The sequence below is a fragment of the Larus michahellis genome, chromosome 14 (assembly GCF_964199755.1).
Source record: "Larus michahellis chromosome 14, bLarMic1.1, whole genome shotgun sequence".
Lineage (NCBI taxonomy): Eukaryota > Metazoa > Chordata > Aves > Charadriiformes > Laridae > Larus > Larus michahellis.
The window spans coordinates 5,764,618-5,787,425 of record NC_133909.1 but is presented as its reverse complement, the minus strand read 5'-3'; the positions used below and the strand labels follow the sequence as shown (position 1 = coordinate 5,787,425).

The 22,808-nt window shown below is 38.9% G+C and overlaps 1 protein-coding gene across 19 annotated transcripts in view; it reads right to left on the bottom strand.

Moving 5' to 3' along the window:
• The window catches only part of TNRC6C (trinucleotide repeat containing adaptor 6C), a 104,413-nt gene that overhangs the window by 68,928 nt on the left and 12,677 nt on the right, over nucleotides 1–22,808 (bottom strand). For all 19 annotated transcript variants that reach the window (XM_074608062.1, XM_074608068.1, XM_074608064.1 and 16 more), the window contains exons 2-3: nucleotides 13,937–14,036; nucleotides 13,004–13,025 (exon numbers count right to left, since the gene is read on the bottom strand). In XM_074608062.1, the coding sequence (XP_074464163.1) occupies nucleotides 13,004–13,025; nucleotides 13,937–13,999 (85 nt within the window). In that variant the 5' untranslated portion in view covers nucleotides 14,000–14,036. The remainder of the gene's footprint in view (nucleotides 1–13,003; nucleotides 13,026–13,936; nucleotides 14,037–22,808) is intronic.

Below are 22,808 nucleotides of genomic sequence, written 5' to 3'. Positions count from 1 at the left end.
GCTTCTACAGAAATTGATTCCGCTGCGGTACATAGCGCAGGTTCTACCACATCTAGAACGTCTGTGCTGCACCCGTGGTCTGGGCACACTAGATAGATGTTCCTGGAGTTTCAGGGTGTCCCAAGTACAGTCAGTCGCACCCCGCCCAGGGCAACTGGAAATACTAAGCATTCGTGCTATGTCAGGCACAACCTCTTTTCCCCCCTTTTGAAATTTGAGCTGGAAAGAAGGTAAGGACCCTGGTTATTTTTCTGGAATGTCTGGAAAATGCCAGTATTTGTGGACCAAATCTGAACATGTGGATGGTGAGTTTAATGTGTCCAGGACACGTTAGCCAGGCTGCACGTGTGCCCCGGATCAATCCGCTGGGGATGCCCTCGGCCTGTAAGGCATACACAGCAATTCATGTCAAATCCACACTGCGTCTAAACATAGCCCGGACACATCGGATTCACCATACACACACACACATTTTCATTCTGAAAACTAGAAATACAGCTCCTCCAATTATTTTATTTATGTTGGGGGGGTGGATGCAGAAGTAGCAGGTCACACTGTTATTTAACTCCTTTTAGACATTCCTATGAAACCACAGTGTCGACTGCTTGCAGATTCCAAGTCTGCTGGTGAGATATTAAGTATAATTTTTACTGACAGCGGCCGTGCTGCTGAGATCATGGGACTACGCATACATGTCAAATTGACTAGAGCCCTGTGTAAACACAACGCCTTGGCTCTACTGTCATGGACATTTATGGTACCAAATGAATTTTTTATGCACAATACTAAAATAGCAACAGTTTTGTGGGCAACCAGTAAAAGGCCTCTGTAATTTTGGCGTAACGCTTCCAGTTCACATTCTATCTCAAGAGAAGGCTTCAAAGTATGTTTATACTACAGTCCTAAAGATAGCATAGAGATATCGGAGCTATCATTTTAATCGGTCAGCATGAATCACTGAAGTAGCACCAACAGAGAGGTCAGTACGGACCCGCTTCCCCTCCTCCCCAGCAATATGGATACATTCCAAGTCTCAGGTATCATCACCCAGAGAAACTGTGTATGTAGACAACTCAAGCTAAACCCGAAATATTTTGGCCTTAGATTTCAAAATCTGAATCCTTATTGGCCTAACTGAAGATGTGTTAATTTATATTTAATAAAATTGTTTTGGGAATCAATGCTTTGAACAAGTAGGTTCTTAAAAACATACAAAAAGACATAGGGACATCATTACCACTTTAGGAGACTGTACTTAGAAAATTTCACAGGTTTTATATCCAGAAAAATGTTCGGAGTTCCACATCCTGTTCTGGATGCAGTTCTTAGTGTTGGAAAGACAAGCAGTCCTATGGAAATGTCGCTCTTCTGCCTTCAGAAACAAGCAGCTGAGAAAAATTTGAAGCCCAAAAATAAGACTGATCCCTTACTCAAATAAATCCAATTAAATTAAAGTCATGCTCTAGATAAAATAAGACAAACAAACAAACTACTGCTTAAGTCCGCATAGTGATCTAAAAAGAGAAAAAAAAGAAAATATACCAAACTTAATTTTTATTTCGGTTCTTTTGATACTCCCTCTTAAATCTAAACATGCCATTTAATATGCAGATAGTGTTTTTCTGAATGAGTTTCCCAAAGACAGCCTCTTCACTGCAAGTTTATTGTTTAGAACTGAGTTCACCTATCTAATAGTGATGCCTGGAAAATCTGAAGGAAACTTCATTTTAGGTGCAACACAGAATCTGAAGCAAATTCTTCATTAATTCAGTTTAAGCCGAACAGATTCTTTATGTCTCCACTGCCATCATGCATTAATACCACATATGAAAAAAAACACAGGATTTAAATTTTTCAGAAACATGAAGAAAGCCGTTCCAGCAGTTTTCAGACCTCCTCTTTTTCAGATTCTTTAGGACAATTTCCTAAATAAAAGCATACAAAAGTCTGACTGAGATTGTGCAGTCATTTCACTGCAGCTAAGATGAAGCCAAAAAAAAAAAAAAAGCTCAGTTCAATTTGTTGAACACCATCTGACAGAAAAGCTCTTTTGTGCGAAGGGTACAGCCACAGCAGGTCTATTAATGCCCGAGCATTCCTTAGGAAGCTTTTCCCTATTCCTTGCAGCGCACCCTTGGCATCACTGAAGATTTAAGCAACCAAGTTCACTAAAAAGACGAGGACCAGAAAAAAAGCAGGGAGCAGAGAGGCTCCATCTGTCAGTGTTTATAGGCGAGCAGCCGCCGTGTCACCGCGCAAAGCGGGGCTGGTGTATTTGTTGGTTTAGATGACAGCTCTGGTTGATCAGGCTGTCACCATAGCAACTTTCACGAAGAACTCACAATGCACCCAAACGAACTCCAAGCTAAATTAACTTATTGCATGTCACCAGTGAGAAATGACTGTTCAGAGGTAATTTTCTGTACTAATATGTAATAGAGTTAACTCTCTAAATTGAATTAAATTAATTAAATGCCACTCCCAGTAAATCAGATTCTATTACATGAATGTTAAAAGAAATTAAAGATGTTTTAATAAAGATTACTAATAATAACTTAATATTATTACTTCATTTTAATTCAAAAATTCTGCTCAGTTTATTTTAGACACATGTCTACCCCTTACTAGGAAGGAATACCTAATTACTCCACATACATCACACACGTTTATTTCACATAGGTGCTTAGACTCATCCAAAAGAAATAATACCAGCATTTTAAGGACTGTTCACCTGTGAAACGCATCTTTGTTTAATAGCTGACACCCTAAGATTTTTCTTCCCTACACACTCTTAAATTTTTATTAAGTTCCCTCGCCTTCAACAATTGTGCCTTGTTTCCAAAGAGTTTTATTTCTGCTTTTTCCAGAAGAAAAAAAAAAAAAAAAAAAAAGAGCTTTTTGCAATAGGTCCTAGTGCAAAGAAAGAAGAAAATACCATGCCTGCCTAGACAGGCCACAAAAATAAAAGCTCTTTAATGTTTTTACAGATCTACCTAACAATATATTATTAACTTTGTGTTTTTAAAGTAGTTTCTTGCAAGCTAGAGTAGAACAGTCAGCTGGGAGGCAAATCTAAGATGCACCCAGTTCCCAGTGCAAATAAAGGGCAAGTTATAATTGCCAACTGATGGTATTAATGCTGCCCTGATGAGCCCGACTTTATCTTTAACTGGTATTATAAGACTCACCAAAACAGTTCAGGGGAAAATGGGGCCTATCTAATATTAATCATCTTTTAGATTACAAACCACATTATTACTTTACTTTTCAGAAAGAAACTCCGTTGACGCGTGAGAAGGCAGCTGTTAACAGCAGGGGGAGCACACAGTATTTTCATATCTGCCACTGCCCATGCTGCTGACAATGACGTCAGCCCAAGCACCAGGTTCAGGTCAAGTTCTGTTAAACACCCAGAGGAAAGTCAATACGTCCATTAAAAGAATACAGTAAGTATTTTAACACATTTTTTCAACACCAGTTAAAAATCAGACATAAATGCGACTGTGAAAAGCAAGGGTGCAGTAAAGCAGCGACAATCCAACAGAACGGAACATGGCAAAGTTTACAACATCCTGCCTACATTCAAGGTATCAGTAAAACGTGATTATGGATTTAAGTGTTTATTGTTACGATGTACCTAAGTTATTATCCAGAAATTTTAAGTTAGAATTAGATTTTTGAAGTCATTGTAATTATAGTAAGGCACCAAATGATACAACATATTCAAAAATGTATTTAGTATTCAAGGACCAAACTGGGGAAATACAATGCACGCTCATGGAATTCACTTAGTTATCCTCACATTGCACAAAAATGTATCTTTTTTTCAGACAATGCCAGAGCAAACGGAATGGCCTCCCCCACGCATACATCAGAAAAGAACTGAAAATGCAGCCAGGCAGCCTATCACCTCCAGCACAGTCAGGAAGTTTTCTCATCATTTGTCATTCAGGCCTAAATAACTGCAGCAGAAACTGTTGGGAAATTAAAGCATATAATACATTTAAATGTATACTTCAGAGGACTACCTGCAGAGAGAAAACAGCCATCAAAAAGGAAAGCCGGAGAGAGTTGCAAGAAGAAACTCCACATTATCAATTGAAGATCCTTACAGAATTAGAGGAAAGGGCATCCGAAATCTAGGAGCTTCTTAAAGCAGGCTGAGTTCAGGGACAGATAACTGAACGAGAAGAATCAGCAGCACTGCTATGGAACAGCTTGGATTAGAGCTGTACAATGGAGTGAGCCTGAAAGGCATAAAAAATAAGCCTTAGATTTTACAAGTAAACAGCAGTAGTAAGGTTATAGTTGCACAGGTTAACTCAAAGGTTACTTAATAATCCTCCAATTACCGACACTGCATTTAAAAAATAATTCTGGACTCACTGGAAGGACCTCCAAAGAAGAGAAACATAAATTATTACAGTTTGAAAAACAGCTTGAAAACACTAGCACAAGGAAAAATTTAATGGGCTGTTAAGTAAAGAAGAGGATACACGAAAAGGCTCCCGCAGAGCAGGGGAAAGATCCGCTCTCCACATACTGGGCAAATCAGCCAGGAAAGAATGGGCTTAAGTTATAGGAAAGTCTGTTCAGGCTGAGTGCAAAGATGACTTACTTTCCAGCAACAGTCAAAACATCTTTCAAGAACATCTGTTGGGCCTGTCTGACAATGGGGAGGTGGGTAAGACAATCCCTTCTTGCTCATCTAAAGGGATATATCTAGTCCTATGATTCTAAGACTTGAGTGTGACGTTTGAATTTATAATGGAGTTGAGGACTCATCAGTTCTGGAGTTTAGTAATTCACATGCTTCAAAACAAAAGTTCATGAGACCCTGCCTGGCCTTAGAAAGGTGAAAGGTGCAGCTCCATAAAGATGGCTGAAAAAAAAAAAGACGACAGAAGCAGCCGAATCGGAAATTATGCCAGAAACTTCAAGAGCATCCTGAAAACAGGAGGACAGATCTTCAGGAAACTCTACAGTAAGACAGAGGGGAACTACTTCTGTTAACATGGGAAGAAGCAATCAAGAGCCTGAATCATGCCTCAAGTTCAGATGTTCCCCTTGGGCAAACAGTAATAACAATTGCTGACATGCTCAGGGCAGCTGAGGAGTGTCCAAAGCATTTAGTGGTGCTATTAAACGCAGGTCCCACAAGAGTGCTTAGTATGAGCCATGGCTGCCATGCCACAAAGCTAGGGCTGGATGCTTAAGAAGAAAATCATCTCCTCTCTTGGTGATCTTGGACCTACAATCAACCTCATGAGTAACCACCTCTAAGGATGCTAATGCACACTACGCTGCCTAAACCAGTTCAGGAATAACCTGAATGATGGGATACACGATGCAAACCTGACCAGAATGCTTCAGAGCATTTACCGGAGTGTGAGCTGGTTGAATAGACATTTTAAGTAGTCCTGTAGGATTTGCAAAGTATGGGCTACCACCTTTTAACAACTCAAGAAAAACATGAAAATAATCTAGCAAAACACAGGGAAGTCAGGAGGCAGCCTAGGTTCTCAGAGTAGAGGAATGTCAACACCAGATAGTCAACAGGAGAACACAAGGTCCCTCAGGCCAAAGGCATCACACACGGTATAAAAGAATCAAAACACATTTTCATTTCCTTTTTTTTTCCCCAAGATAACTCTCTTCAGCATTTGTAGAGTAACTACCCCAAAAGCGTGTACTAATGTTCCAGTTCAAAGCTGGTTTCACCCTTCCCAAGGAAGGGATCAAGAAACATTAGAAAACTGGCACGTATCTCAAAACAATCAGTACAAACTGGGATAATACACTTCCTGACGAACCTCTCTTCAAGCTTACGGTTTGCAGATCTTATAGATACCGTATTTATATGTGATACAAGCCTCCTCCAGGTAGTAAGATGATAATCTAATAATGGAAAGTGGTCAGCACACTGGAGGTAAATCAAAGCTGAGGTTTTCATGAAGGCACCACAGCAGCCAACAGTTTCCTATGAGAGAACTGATCTAAGTGAGACAGTCCTCAAGGCAGACAAGAAACTGCCTTCACGTGAATATTTCTTTAAAGGAAGGGTAAAAACAGATGACAGACTTTCAGAAAGTCAGGGAGGACCACAATGATAGAACAGGTGAGCTGTGCTATAAAGCCACTTGCAAGAACACAAATCTCAGTCCCTGCTGGGTGGGTAAGAAAGCTCAGAGATGCAGGGTTGGTGTTCCCCGTCTGTTATCACCAGTAGATACAGAACAGTGGTGGCACGCTAAAATGGAAAAACGCATCTGGCCTCTAGTACTTGGGCATATATGCTCTGACGGACAACAAGTATCAGACAGCATTCTATTTATAACTGGAAAATAGTTATTTGACAAGTAGATTGATAGAAGAACAGAATACACGCTACTGTCTGAACTGTTGTGATGCCAGAAAGTGTAGCGGTTTGACCATTTCACAGTCTACATGCTTAAACATACCGCATTAGGCAATGCCCATTACTGAAAAAGCAGTCTATTGCTGAGTATGAAAGCACACACTGTGGGCAGATAAATAACCGTAAAACAGCATGCCGTTTGATCATAACTACCACTATTATCATTGTGTAGCTGTGTTAAAATTTATATTCTAGAATATACAGTTATCAACAACTGTATTGGCAGTTGTTTTGTTTTTCAGAAAGCAAGCCAGGGATTTATCTGAGAGCCATTACCACCAAGGGCACCCTGACAATTAGGTCTAGATGAGAAAAGCCAAAGTGGTGTTATCTCATTTGTTCTTATTCTCTCTTCACAGAGTACTCTTGTAGAGATAATGTCCCAGGCTTGAAATTTATTCGACAATGGACAATGTAAAGAGAAATCTGATGAAAGCACATAGTCCTACTGCCTTCAAACAGGGTATCGACCCTTACAACATTCAGAGCATTTGAAAAATACTTTCAATCAACTGTGCCTAGTGTTTGAAAGCTCCCATTTTCACCCAGTTTTAAAACTAAATATATACAGGTCAGGCTGTTACCGTCCTCAATCTGATAAGCTCAGATGATTCCCTAATTGAGGAAACCAAGAAAAGGCAAACCACGTGGAAGACTAGAGCAGTATTCTGCCTGTATTTCTATTATAAGCATATGCCTAAATATGCATGATGGCAAACTACAAGAGACTATCTCTAAAGAGAATAAAAACTACCTCTGAGGAGTTCTAAGAATATCAAAGATCTCTGACTTGAGCTCTTACCTACTTTTCTACTGCAAGCGAGGAATCTGCAACCACTGAATGGGACTGGAGGTGCTTTCTTGAGCAGTAAAATGAAGAAGCAACTCTAAGCAAAGATGTTGAGGCGCTCTGCATTTCTCAGGGGGGCAGCTGTAAATCCAGCTCAGGACAGGAGCACATTAGGAAGAATGTATCTCATGGTTTCTTTTTTATTTTCAAATAACCCTGGAGCTTTTGTGTTTGTTTTTCTTTGAGAGATAAAATGTTTTTGCCAAAGACCTGTACTAATTGCTTTGGTGTCTCATTGTCTGAAAAGAGTGCTTATTTGAAAGCACGCTTATTATTTGAATTCACTGCTTCACAAGAGCTACAGAAGATGTAAACCTTCAGAACTGTCAATCCTTGGTTGCAGGGCCCAGGGTGTCCAGCCTTGACAAACCCTCTCTCCTGCAAAAAGACACCAATTCTCAATGCCACGACTAATCTCTAGTTGGACACCTTTGACTACCAAACCAGCCAGACCAACACAGAAAGAGCTCAAAGCCAAATATAGCTTGTAGTTTAGTAAAGATCATCCATACACTTGCTTGTTACTTGACATTTTTCTCCTTCACTTCACAAGGGCAACGCTGATTTGAAGTAATATACTCATATGGTCGCTTACACTTGTGAGAGCAAAAAGCGTATTAAATAGCACTGAACTACTGCCACCAGAAACTCAAGATGGCTCATCGCTGCCATCCCACCTGAAACAATAAGCAAGGAACCAAAGGTTTTTCTGTACTCCAAACACTGTTTTTCTCCAAGCCTCCCAGCTCATCCTTCTTGCTCTGTCTCCTTGAATATGCAAATTTCTCCTCCTGTCTGCTCTAATCTTTTTGTATTTTCTACTCCTTTCCACCCAGTATTATGGCAGGGACTCTACAAATTATCCTTTGTAGACTGTAAAATCATAATTACTTCTCTATCAGAGAAGCAGTACCTCCATCAGTTATAAGAACAAATTCATGTTTGTTTAAAGATACATATAATAGCAAAACAACACCATGATAACGTTTATCAAAAAGAAAACGTTTTTGTGTTATAAAGCCTTAACACATGGCAATAGGTTATCATTAGGTTATCAAATGACTGCGTATTAAGATCTAATTGAAGAACTTATTACAGTGCTCCCCCTCCTTCTGCAATGATGATTTATGGCGCATTTTGTCACTACAATGTTCGGCAGTTCGGTACAAACACAGCACTTAACTAACAAGATGGCAGAGGCAGATATTCAAGCATAAGCTATAAATACTCAAATGAGTCAGAGGTTGTAAGTCTGTTGTAAATCATACCTGATTTGTAGGCTGAAACACATTTCCTGATCTTATGCAAAAATCCTCTGCTGGTTCCTACAATAATATAACACAAACTAGAAAAACGCAAAACTTTTTTTTTTTTTGAAGACCGCTTTTGTTACACACTCTCATAATTATTCTTAAAGTACTAATGAGATTCTCTAAAAAGTTTAGTTTTCCTTATTTCCTATGGAGCTGCCATTAAACATCAGTAACATCTACCACAGCCAGAAAGAGCACATTATCAACGTACATAAAACTGCATTTCTGTATGAGCAGAATTGAGTATAGGTTACACAAAGATACTTCACATGCAAACAAGTACAAGCAGAGAACATTTTAACAGCCCATTTGGGCAGGGTAAGTAAAAAATCAATTTAAAACTATGGAACAAGCTACATTGCTTGATTTGGAAATGCAAATACCTGGCTTTGAAGACAGGTATGCCACTACCTCTGTCATCCAAATAGAAATACCAGAGCAGGGGACGGGATCTGAGATCTTTTCATCCACTGTTTTTTCCTTTTAACGCCATTTATAATACAGTTGACCATTTTCCTCCAGATAAAATATACAGTACTGCTTGTAGTATAAAAAATGCTGTACAAATTTTAAAAAGAATCTGAAGAAAGCATGCCAACATTTGCGACACAAATGGTTTATCAAGCAACCACATAACGTTAAATGCTTTCTATTCTTTTAAGTCCCCCAAAATCAAATGTATTATTAAAGCATCCACCTTGGCAGAATAACCTCTCAGTCTGCAGACAGCCTTCCTGACTCTGCAAGTTGCATATTAAAATCATCATATGGCAAAACAGTCCCAAGACACACGGCACAGACAGCGTGGGGGATGGGAAAGCTCCAGAAACAGACCACAAGCAGAAGGGAATGATGCTCAGCTCAGAGTCCATCATACCACTTTAACAGAGGATGGGCGGTGCTGGACGGGCTGATGAGTCCCAGGATTATCGCAGCCATTCCAGCTTCCGCAACCCTCGTGCCTCCCATAAGCAGTGAGCTGAAGTTCCCATTTCCCCCTTGGAATGCCCACATCCCTCTTCCTGGTCCTGTGCCATGAACACGCTAAAGACAGATCTACATGGATCATGATGTTCAAAGAGGCAGAGACTGGCCATTTCTGCTTCAGAGTAAAGGGAAAAAAGTATTTTCCAGACTAACATTTCTAATCAAGTATTTACCAAAATAATTTTTATGTTAGACTAAAAATGGTACATACTTAACTCTTCTTACTTCTATGCTTGCAGATTTAACACTTACCTTCACTGCAGATAATGCTGGAGAATTGGATAGATACTTTGCCTTTGAGTTACTGCAGCGGATGTTTGAGTAACAAACCCACTTAAGCTATTTTATACCAGCACTTTAACTTCATTTTAGACAAAGTGCATAGCATTCAGCTGGGATGGGAGTAAAGCAGTCAAGGAATTGATCCCCTGTGTGCTGACTAAACCTGCAGCAAGACGGCTGGAAGAAAAGCAGGCAGCAAAATGCACTGACCTCATGGTATTTATCACAAGCATTACTCTCTTAAAATTCCCCTGTAGTTATTAAGTAGCAGCCATGTACCATACTAGTGACTATTTACCATACAGTACAAAACTCTTACTGGTAGTTACAGCTGAATGTTTTCATTACGAAAGCCTTTATACACAAAGTTTCTTTATCAAGTGCATATAAACTGCCAAGAGTTTACACATTTAAAATAAACACTAATAGGCTGTGCTCAATAGTCTTGTTCTCAAAAAAATTACCATAAAAGAACAGTAACACGGATGCACAATGCACAGCACGCAATAAAAACATGTTCATTTCCCACCTCATCTAGTTCTGCCTCGCTCCTCTCCAGCTGAACAGGAAGACTACTTTCATTTGTTTTCAAGTAATTGAGAAACATTTCAGCTACTTATCAGCTCTTCAATCTTTTTTCCTTTCACACATTCCCTGGAATTGTTGCCAACAGGGTATTTATAGAAGATTCAGCCTAACAAAAATACTCCGGCAAACAACGTTGCAGAAAAAAAAAATCAGAAACTGAAGATGCTGCTACATAGAGAAGACTTAAAGAGTTGGATCCTTGTTTAAACAGAAAAAAATAATTTAAGTTTTTTAAAGGGACGCAAGAGCTGTGTAAGGGAGCACTTCCTAGCCCTGGACCAGTAACTCCAGAAGCAGCCACATACCTTTCCTCTATTGGTGGAAATGCATGTTTATTTTGGAAGAGGTTTGTGCTCCACATCACAAATGGAAACATTCAGCTCCCTCCGAGGCCTCAGAGCAATATTTAACTGACAACATGCCATACACACACACCCACAGGAAACCTCTTTCCTCCTTACGAGTTTCTCTTTCCTGAGGCCTCACCAGCAACTGAACATGCAACAGCCAGTATCATCTTACAGCAAATTATAACTACACATACAAAGCATACGAGTAAATTACTAGATAGAACAGTACCTCCACATTTTCCATTGTGCTAAAGAAATAAATGAAAAACTTAATATTAATTTAAAACATTGAAAAGCATCTTGATCACAGCATAGGTTTCTAGTACAGAATAATCCAACCAAAAGGGCTAATCTTTCCTCCTACCATTCGTCCCATCCTAGCTACTTCAAGAAAGTGCCTTTTCCTTCAAAAATACAGCTGAGAGCATAACAGTATAAACATATTGTCTCCAATCAGCTGAAAAAAAGAAACTGAAAAACTGAAACAGAAACAAAAACACAAAAACTGAAAATCCTTCCACATCCCATCTCCAGTTATATAATTTATTTTCCTCCAGTATGACCCAAACGGTGCAAGCATCTCTCATTGCTATAGCAACCCAGCCACAGAACTGAATGACACATATATAAAATGAAAGAAGGTTTGTTTTTTTTTTCCCCTAAGTTACCACAAGCAACTACAGTAAGTCACATTTACAAAGATCTTACCTACCAAAACATGGATATCGTAACATTCTGCAAAAGGTTCAGTTCCAGCCTAGTCTTAGTCTTCGATTTAATACATCCCCCACACTGGCATGCAGTACCTGCTGCAATTTTACTGCATCATCCTGTCTTTACAATGAATTTAATTGCTGTGCCCCAGATATGAAGTAAACTAACTAAATTCAATGATAACTCCTGCGTTGCCTTCAATCATGAAAATCATCAAATCGCCTAGGTTGGAAGGGACCTTTCAGATCATCCAGTCCAACCGTGAACCTAACTCTGACAAAAACCATCACTAAACCATCTCTCTAAGCACTATGTTGTACCTTAATTCCAAATTTTTTCATGTACTTGATTTCAAGGGGCTTAGCTACTTCTGCTACCTTCTCCTGAAAGCAAAATCCACTTTACAAACTACCTGAGATCTTACAGGTAAGATGCAAGAGAATTCAGATTAAAATTTTCTGATTTCATACTTTCTACATAAGAAAAGTTTGGAAAGGACAGAGTCTCAATAAGTTATTTGTTAGTTTCTTCAAGTAGTTAGACCTCATTTTTCTGAATTCAGTATTACTAAAGCAATACCTAATTTCTGCTGTATAAATACATAAAAAGCATTTGAAACATAAGTTGTTTTGTCAACCCCATATGTTAGGCTTGGCTCTTCTCTAATTCCCAGTCTTTGGGAATCTGGGAAGCTCAACTTGCCTGTCTGTCACCTAATTACCCAGCAATAAATAACAGTGCATATTCAGAACTGTTCCGTAGCCCAGAGTTCTGTGTGGTGCCATGTAAATCAAAGGACAGACTAAATAAAATAAGTGTAAGCCACCAGGTGCAGAAGAGAGGCATTGTCCCGACTCTCTCCCTCACCATTTTTAAGGCTGTAGCTTCATTAGCACTTCTCTTAGGGCACCTCGGAGTTCACTGCCCCAGAGAGGAGAATGCCTCTCTTACCTCCGCTGCTTTCTGGAGCATGCTGCAAACCAATTCAATTCATTTATCAAGCAGAAAACACACATGGAAAGAATAAAAAGGCAGTGGTGGCAGCAGGGGAAATAGCTTTCTCATACTTTCATTGAATTGACTTTACTCACTAATTTGAGCTGATTCGTGCATGCAGGGTAAATCCCTCCGATTTACCCTTTTCGGTGGCAATTACTTGTCTTTGAAATAGATAGATAACTACTAACAAATAAATGGAAAATTACATCTGTCTTGACATCAGACAAAAAAGATGACATATGTTGTGTTATATTTCACACAAATTTAATCCGTATATTCTTGTCAAAAAGGTGCTATACGATACCCAGCAAGATAAGCGACGAAAAAGCTTATGCTGAGAATCCCAACATATAGTCCTCTCCTCCAACAAAACTTTAAGAACAGAACTATCCTAGTAAGATACACTCACCCCATTAAAAAGACAAAAAGAATAATAAGTACAAGCGCATTTTTTAAAAGAAACTTAAAGCATTTAATGGTTCATAAATAAATGTGAATTTACCTTTGGTTTTTTGTTCAGCAGCCTGAAAGAAGAAAAGAACAAAACAAATCATCTACTTGTCAATATTCAAAATGATATCTAGCAATTATAGGGCTGCAGGCTTAACTTTTTACAGAAACTGCTTACATAGATCAGGCATTAGTTTCAAGGATTAGAGAATGTTAGGTTGACTCCAGTATTAGGAATGTAAGAATGGGTACCCTTGTCTGACTGAAGCCAAAAGCAGATGCCAAAGAGACAGTATAAACCATGGCAAGCAGTTTGACGGCACCCCACCTACCCACCCAGCCTTCCCTCACTTGAGGTTCAGAGGCTTCCTGAACCAACCAGTACGTTTATGAATTTTTCAACACTAAACAGAATTAACTTTTTTTAATTTGTCCAGTATCCCTTTGATTCCATACCTACTATTAGCTTACACAGATTAACTGCACATTTTGTGAAGACTTTTTTTTTGGTTTGGAATCTACTCACTTTTTTTTTTTAATGATGCCTAATTTTTATACTGGAAAAGACAGTGAACAATTCCTACCCGCATCCTAAGGGTCATTTAAAATTAAAACTAACTACATTATCCAGAAAACGAGGCAGGAGAATGCACACCACAGAAAATGCGCAATGACCTCGGAATCCACAGTCACTTCAGTATGAGTTGAGACTAATCCAGTTAACTTTGCATTGACGTTGATGAGGAAGATTCACGTGATGCAGCTGTGGGAGCAGCAACTCAACATCAGGGGATGGTAAGCAGCTTGGGGAGTGCTAACGAACTGTCACAACTGCTTTTGCAGAGATTTTCTGACCACAGCCTCAGAGTCGACAGCACTGCTCATTTGCGTCAGAATTATTCACAGAACTGAAGGCTGCAGAATCGGTATCTGTACGTTACATGTACAAGTGAATACATAATTTAAAACAATAACACAAACAAACCTTTTTCTGAGCACCTTCCTTCTTTTTCTTTTCTTCCTGCTTTTTCTTTTTCTTTTCTTCCATCAAATGTTCCTCTTCTTGTGTTTCTTGTTCTTTCTCCCTGATAAGAATAAAGATTGGGAAGAGCTTTTCAATAAGATGAAGTTTATCTAGGAAGGTAAATAATTCATATTTATTTATTTAACTTTCTACATCTCACATCTAAAAAAAGGCTGCTTCTAAAGCTGCAATAAAAGCATTTTTAAAAGCTGTTTCAAAATTGAAACCAATCACAATAGTAGGCAATGAAAATTCAGAGACAATACATTTTATTTAGAATCTCTTTCCACCATCACTCAAAACTACTACTTAATACTAGCATGTTCTATGGAAAAAAAGTTTAAAACTAAAAAAAAAAAGAACAAAACCCAGGTAACTAATGCAAGTTCTGCTGGCTTTCAAGAGCTATGATTCACAACATACCTTAAAGATCATAAGCAAGTACATTATTTTCCAACTTTTTTTAATCAAACACATACTGTATTAATTTCTCATATGTGCAAATTTTGTTCTCAAGGAGTTGTAAACTAAGGACAGGATAAATCCAAATCATTGCATTTTGTGTTCACCCTATAAATTCTAGCTGAAAAATCTGCATCAATATAAGAGTGTTCCAGTAGCGTCTTGGTTAAAATTTAACCTAAGGTGTCCCAAATCAAGAAGAAAACCTATTTGAAACCTGACCATTTATGCTTTGTCTATCACTGTAATAAATGGTTATAACAATGAACCCCCTCAACACCCACCCAAATAAATACCAATGCAAATAATTCATTTACTCTTTAACTATTTTATCTTCCTTGACAGCTCTTTAGGTCCTGATCATTTATCAGCCTCACACTTCTTCTGAGAATACTCAGTTTCTGATGGGCTGAAACCATTATTACTATTATTAGGTTTGACGTCTTCCAATTATTCATCGAGATCACTTTTAGCCTAACTTCTTATTGTTTTACATTTAACTTGCCAAAGCCTACAGCCCCCTTCCCCCCTTTTTTTGTTTGGATTTTTTGTTGTTGTTAAGAAAGGTCCTTTTAGTTATAACACACTCTGCTCAACTGTTTTATCACAAGAGGCGTGGGGCAGGGCTGCTTTTTATCCAAAGGGGAAACAGATACTCTTCAGACTGTGCATATCTGGTCTTCAAACACTCTCCAGGAAACATTTTGCCTTTTAACTGTTTCTTTTATTTTAACAATTTCACATTCTTAAAAGATTCCCTTTTTTATAAAGAAGGAACGTCACAGTCAATTTTTTGCAATTTCGGCTGTTGAAGTGTGTTCTGGTTTTTGGCTTTTTCACTTGCCTGAAAATACTGACTCTGGCCTCTGAAGATGCTTTAATGCTTACAGAGAGCCCGCACAGTGCTCCCAACTAAACCAAAAGCAGCTCCCCTTTCCTTGTGTTACCCAAAACGATAAACATTAAACATTACAGTAAGCAATTTAGAGGTCTAAACATAGGTGCCCTTTTAGAGACTTTATAGCACTCAAACTATTTACAGAAGTGACAGATATGGCAAGACCCAGAGTCTGGAGGTCAGGCACATCTGGAAGTGCTTGGTGCACAACTGGAGGTCAGAACATCTAAAGTGGCATTAGATATCTGTATTTTAAATACTGAAACACTTTCTGTCATGACCAAAAATTCATCACCTGCATGGCTGCTCAACTTTAGGCCAATTTCAAATAGCCACCTTTCAAATATTGTATTTTAAATCAGTGTTTGAAAAACATTTACTCTCAAGAGTTGCAGGCAGGTATATGCATCACATACTTAACATTGCACTTAAGAAAAGGGTACTTAAAACTGTACTTTTAAATGGATTGTTCTAGGACTTGGCAAAAAGTGATGACTGACTTTGCCAAAAGAAACTTGAATTCAAACCATAATAGATTTGACTTTATTCCCTTTAGCTCCGGAGAACTGAAGTCCCCAGGATTTCAGTAACTACAAAGTAACAACATCCAGTCCCTCCGTTTTTAGTGCTCCCTACCCAAGTCACATCAGACTCCACAAAGCCCGTATCTTAAGTGAACTCTCCCAAACTCCCAGGCTATTGCCAAGGGAAGTTCTAGCCTTTTTAGTTTTTTTACAGCGGGTGAATCAAACAAGTCAGTGAAAAATGAGAACTTTTTGGTTTCCTCCTGCTAGTACTTAAGAAAACCCACGACATAACAATAATTCCAGAACACCACAATTACATTTATATCCTTTTTAATAAGTCAGTGCAGTATTTAAAAAAAAAAAAAAAAAAAAGAACCCAACCAAAACACACCACCACTATTTCACTTAATTTGCAGAGTTTTCTTTAAACTACGAAGGTACATACTTCCCAACTTTCTTTTTAGGCCTTTTTTTTTTTTTTTTAATACCAAGTTCCTTTCATCACTGCTAAAATCTCATTACTTAAACTGGACTCCACTATGAACTTCCAGCCTTTCTGTCCTCTAAAGCTGGTTCTGTTTTGACATTTCCTGAGCACTGTTAGATGCTATCCCCTCCCTCACACAGGTAATACACCATGTCAGAGGGTTTTCCAAATCAAAGAAGAGCAAACATTTTGCTCCATTAAAAATACAATGTATTTTATTACCATATTATCATATCAATTACAACACAAGAGGTAGAAGTGCCACTTAGCGGAAACCTGTTTTTTATTTCATTTCTGAGATTAAAATAGCCTCAGATTAACTCAGAAAACGATACTATAATTTTTAATGCAGTTCAATTTTCAAAACTGATTTACATAATGACACTTCTGAATACATATGCTTTAAATAGGCTTAAAATAGAAATAAAGCTACAAGTGGCCTCTCAGATGGCAACTCTTGCTGTCACTTCTAGGCAGAAATTAGTCATCTAAGAGCAAAACAAAAGGAAAACAATAAAAACACTGCTATATAAAGTTTGATTACGTTGTCAGAGGCATGTGTTGCAGTTTTACTTCCTGAGCAACAATTTAATCTTTATTACAGGAAACATGCTAAAAAATTTATGAATACAAAGCTCATATGATTTAAACCAGAAGCGTCTTAAAATATACTTAAGGAGTTTGCCTTTTTCATATACATGGATCTGATGTATCAGAATCATGGGGGATTTTTATGAGCAGAGGGCAAAGAGTTTTTCTGTAGCATCAAGTGTTATTTTTACAGATTGCAATTAGTTTATTAAATCCAAACCTAAACCAAGGTTATCTCTAAAGTACACATGCTTAAGAGCTCTCTCTGAACAGGAGAGCAAAACAAAATGCAGGTCATGGTCAGAACAACTTGAGAAATACAGCTATGTTTTGTCAATGCCTGTTGCAGAAAGGCTTACTAATCCCTTTAAAAAATTAAGAAATCTAGGCTGATTTTATTTTTTAAGCTAAGCAAGAACTTCAGTTTTCTACTCGGTATGAGACTTGTGGATTACTTTCACATCTGAAGCCACAGCTGGTATTTTGAATTAGCATTGATGTGACATGCTAACAGGATTTTGCAATGCGCCTTTCGGGAATATTGCATTTTTAAACAAACTTCAAGCAGAGTCTATTTGTGTTATTGCATGCAAGGTTATTACCCATACAGTGCTTTATGGTTCAGAAGTTCCTGCAATAGCTGAGGACTAGACAGAGACCTGTCTCTCTTATCCCTCCAGGAGACACAACTCCAATCCTAGCAGCCTAATGAATTTTGCTTGCATATATTTAAGACACTGAAGGTGCATTTATTTACATAAGAAAACTGCCTGGAATACCTCTTCAGAATAGCATCCTTAGTCTTGATCTGTGGATTTCTTTGTTTGGTTTAGCCCAATGAGAAAATAGCTCCCATACCTTAATTTTCAAATACTTCTTGTACCTTAAATTCACATCCTACTTTATGCTGGAAAAATCTCCCCTGATGGCTGTGAAAGTTGCTGTTACTGACTGAAATCCCACAAATTGCATAGAATTGCTTAAGCATTGCTCTGGGTTTGACTTCCCCCACCATACAACAGGGCATCATGCACTTCTGAACACACGTGTTTTTCCTCACAGTGATGACGGGGGGGTGGGCGGGGAGAAATGTTTTAACTAGAACTGACAAATAATCCCCCAAAGGCAGGCTACTAAAGCATCCTGAGCAGGCTTTCCAGAAGGAACTAACAGAGCAATGCATCATTACAGGTGAAAGCAGAGGGTCTGGACAGCATAGGCATGGAACACGAAGTAACCATCTACCAAGTTCTCAAAATCTAGCATCATACAGTTTCAAATAGAAATGAAAAAAAAATTACTATTTAGAAATTTCTTCAAGATCTGATCCTAAATAATAAGAAAGAAGCGTCTGAGATCGTGAAAGCAGAAAGCAACTTGAAGGCTGGAAATGGAATGGAATGAAAAAACCCAAACAAAATAAAGAGCAGTGAATCCTGGAAAGGCTGTTTTCAATTAATTCAGGATAAACAAAAAATACTGTCACATAGGAAGAGCCAGGCATTCTTTCTTGGAAATCACCAAGAATCTAAACAAGAATGCAGATACTCTAAGGTATGAGAGGAATACCACATAAAGCAAGAGGTCACTGTATCATTAGCAATCCTCGTTTTCATCACTGCTAGAACAGATAAACTAAAACTCCACATCTACCTATTGCCAATTTTGTTTCCTGCTTCATCCTTATCTGGCCCAGCTCTCTTTGACCTTTCTAGAGTAAATACCACTGAAGGCAAGGAGCTGGTGTGACTTTAAAAAGTGCCAGCTTTTTCCCCTTGATATCTAGGCTCAGTCATTAATCAAGAAGAGTCAAGCTGGTCCCTAATTACAAGCTCTCCAATCACCTCAAAAAAGAAAGCAGCACAGAAACTAGGTCAAAATAAATAAGAAGGAATATGAAAAAAAAAACAGCACAAACACATGGGGGACAAAAATGAGTAAGGCCAACAAGAATTAGCATTGCGCATATAAAAAGTAATAATAAATCAACATTTAAGTGCTTCATTAAAAAGCAAGAGGAAACATTAGTTTTGATAGTCAGTGGGAAAGGGGGACTATTGACAGCTGACCCTACAAGGGCTAAAGTGACAGTACTTTTCTTTCTGCTTTTAGCCTTCACTAAAGAGGTCAGCTGGGAACAGATGGCCAACAACCATCTGAACGGGTGCTGAGGCCGCAGATGACGACAGCTTCACGGGGGGATTTCGCAGTGCTGTCCCCTATGCAGGGAGGCTTTGCTTCAAGCTGGTGGCAGGAGCAGCAAAGAGCCAACAACCAAGCTGTCCCTGTCCCAGGATCTCTGCCGCCGCCACCACCACCCCAGTGTTCCACTCTGGCTTCTGCACCCAAAGTGGCTGGTGAATGCAGCTCTCCAAGCAAGAACCTCAAGTGCCTTTTCCCCAAATCTGGGAAGAAGGAACGACCCAACTTCTGAGGAAAACTTCCATGAACTGGCAGGGGAAAAACAAAAAAAAAAAAAAAGAAAAAAGAGACTGAACTAAACATTTTTCTACCACTCCAAATAGGAAATCAGGCCAGCAAAAGTAAGAACAGCTTAAACAGTCCCTAGAGAAATTGGATGTTTTTCCACTGGCTGGGCCTGATGTAATTTACCACAAGAACAACTGTGCCTAAGTCATTCCAGATTACCTTAAAGAATTGGCAGAAGATGGATGGCACTCCAGAAAACTAGCAAGTGGCAAAGATTGTGCATATAACTTAAAAGGGGAAGAGATAAAAACATCAGTAAAACAAACAAGGATTTTTTGGGGGGTGGGAAAGTCTGATTTTTTTTCCTATGGCATACTTGCAAGTATTTTTGAAAAGGACAAAAGGGAGGCAACGCAAGTAATTTATTGCCTTTCAAGCAACATACAAAGTTGAGTTTATAAGAATATGGTTGCTGTATTTTTTTTCTCCTAAGAACCAGGTAGGGAACATAAACTGAATGAAATTACAATAAAATACTCACAAAACAAGTAACCTCAGCATTTCCCCTTCCGACGAGGCAGAGAACCAATGGATTTTTGTTGCAGTATGCCACATGTCCAGCAGCAAAATCTTTATTAACCGCTTTGCTGCTGGAAAAATGCGTGCACTTACTAAGTTTCCAGAATATGTCAAGTCATGGGGCTGCAAACAGAACAACCTGATAAACTCGAGATGTACAAAAACATTAGAGTGCAATTCAGTGAGAAAGAGTGCAGGGTACCACGTCTGGCAGGAAGCAATCATATGTTATCAATACAGCATGGCTAAACACCAGTTTCAGGGAGGAAAAGAAAAAAAAAAAACAGGTGTTAAATAGGATCTCAATCCAAAGGCAAAGCAACAATGGTCACAAATGGTCAGAAACCCATCAGCTGCTGTACTGTGTCCAGTTTGGGACTATCCAAAGCAACAGAGATACAGATCAACTGAAGAGTCCAGAAAACAGCAACAAGAAGGATCAGAGATCAAAAAAGCATGGGCCCTTGGAAAAAACTTCAGACTTGGATTCACCAAATCTACAGAAATGGCAACCCCTTTATTGAAATAGGTGTTAAAGACAGAGGTAGAGAAGAACAGAGTAAAATCTTTCTACTTTAGCTATGGCAAGTAGCACTGAATTTAATTGCAACAAAGGAGATTTGAATTAGGCATAATGAAAAATATTCCACACTGTAGCATTTCACAACAACCAAAAAAAATGGTTTATAAACATACGTTTGGGGAAGATAAGAGGAAAAACACCTGAAGAAAGGAAGAACTGTTGTTATTAAGAAGCAATACTGATAAAAGGCCACACCAACTCCTGGGCACAAAGACAATTAGACTGGAAACAGGAGGCCTCTACCCATTCACCAAGTAAAACCCTACAATATCCTTTCAAGGGAATTAATGGGGGAAAAGCCCTCAGCCACACCACTGACGACAAGATAAGTTTATGGACAAGTTACATGTATAGGTGTGATCACACAGCTTGAAACTAAACCCTGTAGTTTGAAAGTGCGGGTGCAAGCTTTTTTCCTACAAGGAGTCATAAATGAAGTTTGATGAGTGGTTTTGTTTGACCTCAATTTATAATTTATTAGTCCCATGCTCTGGGGTTTCTTGCTGTCAAATGATGCCCCTGTCCTCCACCTGTCACTACTTAATACATTATTTGCCTTAACAGGGAATTCCTCCCTTCCTCTGAAATAGCAAAATATCATCCATGCTAACAATTGTGGGCCTGGTACTTTGATGCTCCCAGTATCTGGTCAACTTATCTTGAAGCACGCAACACAAAACTGACCTCCTAAGTTCCTGCACAGAAACAGAGCACTAATACTGCCCTTGATGCTTCCTTTCACTGAAGCCTTCTTTGTGTGTTTTTATTTATTTTTATTTATTTGATTTATTACAGAATACTGGTAGGTACTACTATTATGCTCTGTGGAGCCTTCTCCGCTGCTGCCTGTAACCGTGAGGGATTAAACTGGATCCCTATGTACTCCCTTCCAGGCTTTCTTTAAGCCACGGCACACCTGACTAAGGTGCAAGACATACACAGACAACTTCATTCACAACTGAAATTTGTGCAGGAGCAGAATGTAGCTGCCATTTCAAGACACCCAAGAACACCACAGCATTAGTTGAGAACAGGGTATGAAAAGCAACATATTCAATTAAAATATCTCACAGAAACTGCAGAGAGATTTTAGGTTGCTCAAGAGACTAAATTAATAATCCCGTTCTTAGTATGTAAAACTGAAATTCAATGATCGGAAGAAAAAAGAGCACCTGTGTCACACATGCTGTCTCAAGGCTGCATCTCCAGCAGTAGTGCGTGGTGTTTCCAACACGTCTTTTTGGATTATTGGTTAAAGAGCAATAAATTATTGGCAGGCCCTCGAGGAGAGTGCCGGCTGCTCTTTACTGTAGGACCTAGGCTCTCACTGGAAGTTTTCAGTTCACCCAGTGTTAACTTATTGTGTGCATAACTACTTTATGTACACGTAAGGTGAACAACCACTGAAGTAAACTAGGTAAGAAGAAAAATAAAGCAGACTAGATAGTCTATATTGTTCAATTCAAGATATTTTTAAAAAGGACACTGATCTGGCCTTGTTTTACCTTCTACTACTTGATCACCATTCAGTAGAAGTGGGGGAAAATCCCAGAGAAGAAAAAGCCTTTATAAACTAAGGATGCAGATTCACTCTAAGTGGCAGGTCAGATATCAGAAGTTTGACACACCCATATTTGAACACTGTCCAAGTCCTAGTAAATGTTTGTAGGGTTTTTCATCTACAGACTTCCTTTTGTTCAGTTTCTCCTGGATTGTTCACAGAGACAGACAGCATACTAATGAGAGTACTGGAGTCCAAACGGGAATGTTTCATGAGATGTACACTACATCTTCATTACTACGTAGCACAGACTAATGTAAATGGAGTTGCAGAGCAGAACTGTTGGTGCAGAGGACTTGGTAGCCACACTATCCCCGTTTCAAGTTACTTTATTACTTGAGACTAGCTCCAGTCTGCTCCCATGTACCGAACGCTGACTTGCAGCAGGAAAGCATTAACTGCACCCTTGGAGCGCATCATCCAGTGAAGTTTTATTTAAAAGGAATCCAACTGTGGCACTCCAAGACCATTCCATGATGACAATCAAAGCACAGCAGGTGAGGACAATCAGAAGGCCTGCTTAAACATCAAACTCTCAGTCCAAATCAACACGCTACTGCAGATGATCCTATAGGGTGTGAAGCTGCTGCCAACGCAAGTACGCCACCTCTTCTGTGAAGGTGTTGCTCTCCACAGTGCAGGCTTATTTATGTATATAAAAGCTCAACTCTGGGACAACTTAAGTAGTTAGTAGGAAAAACTGGGCATGGGCTAG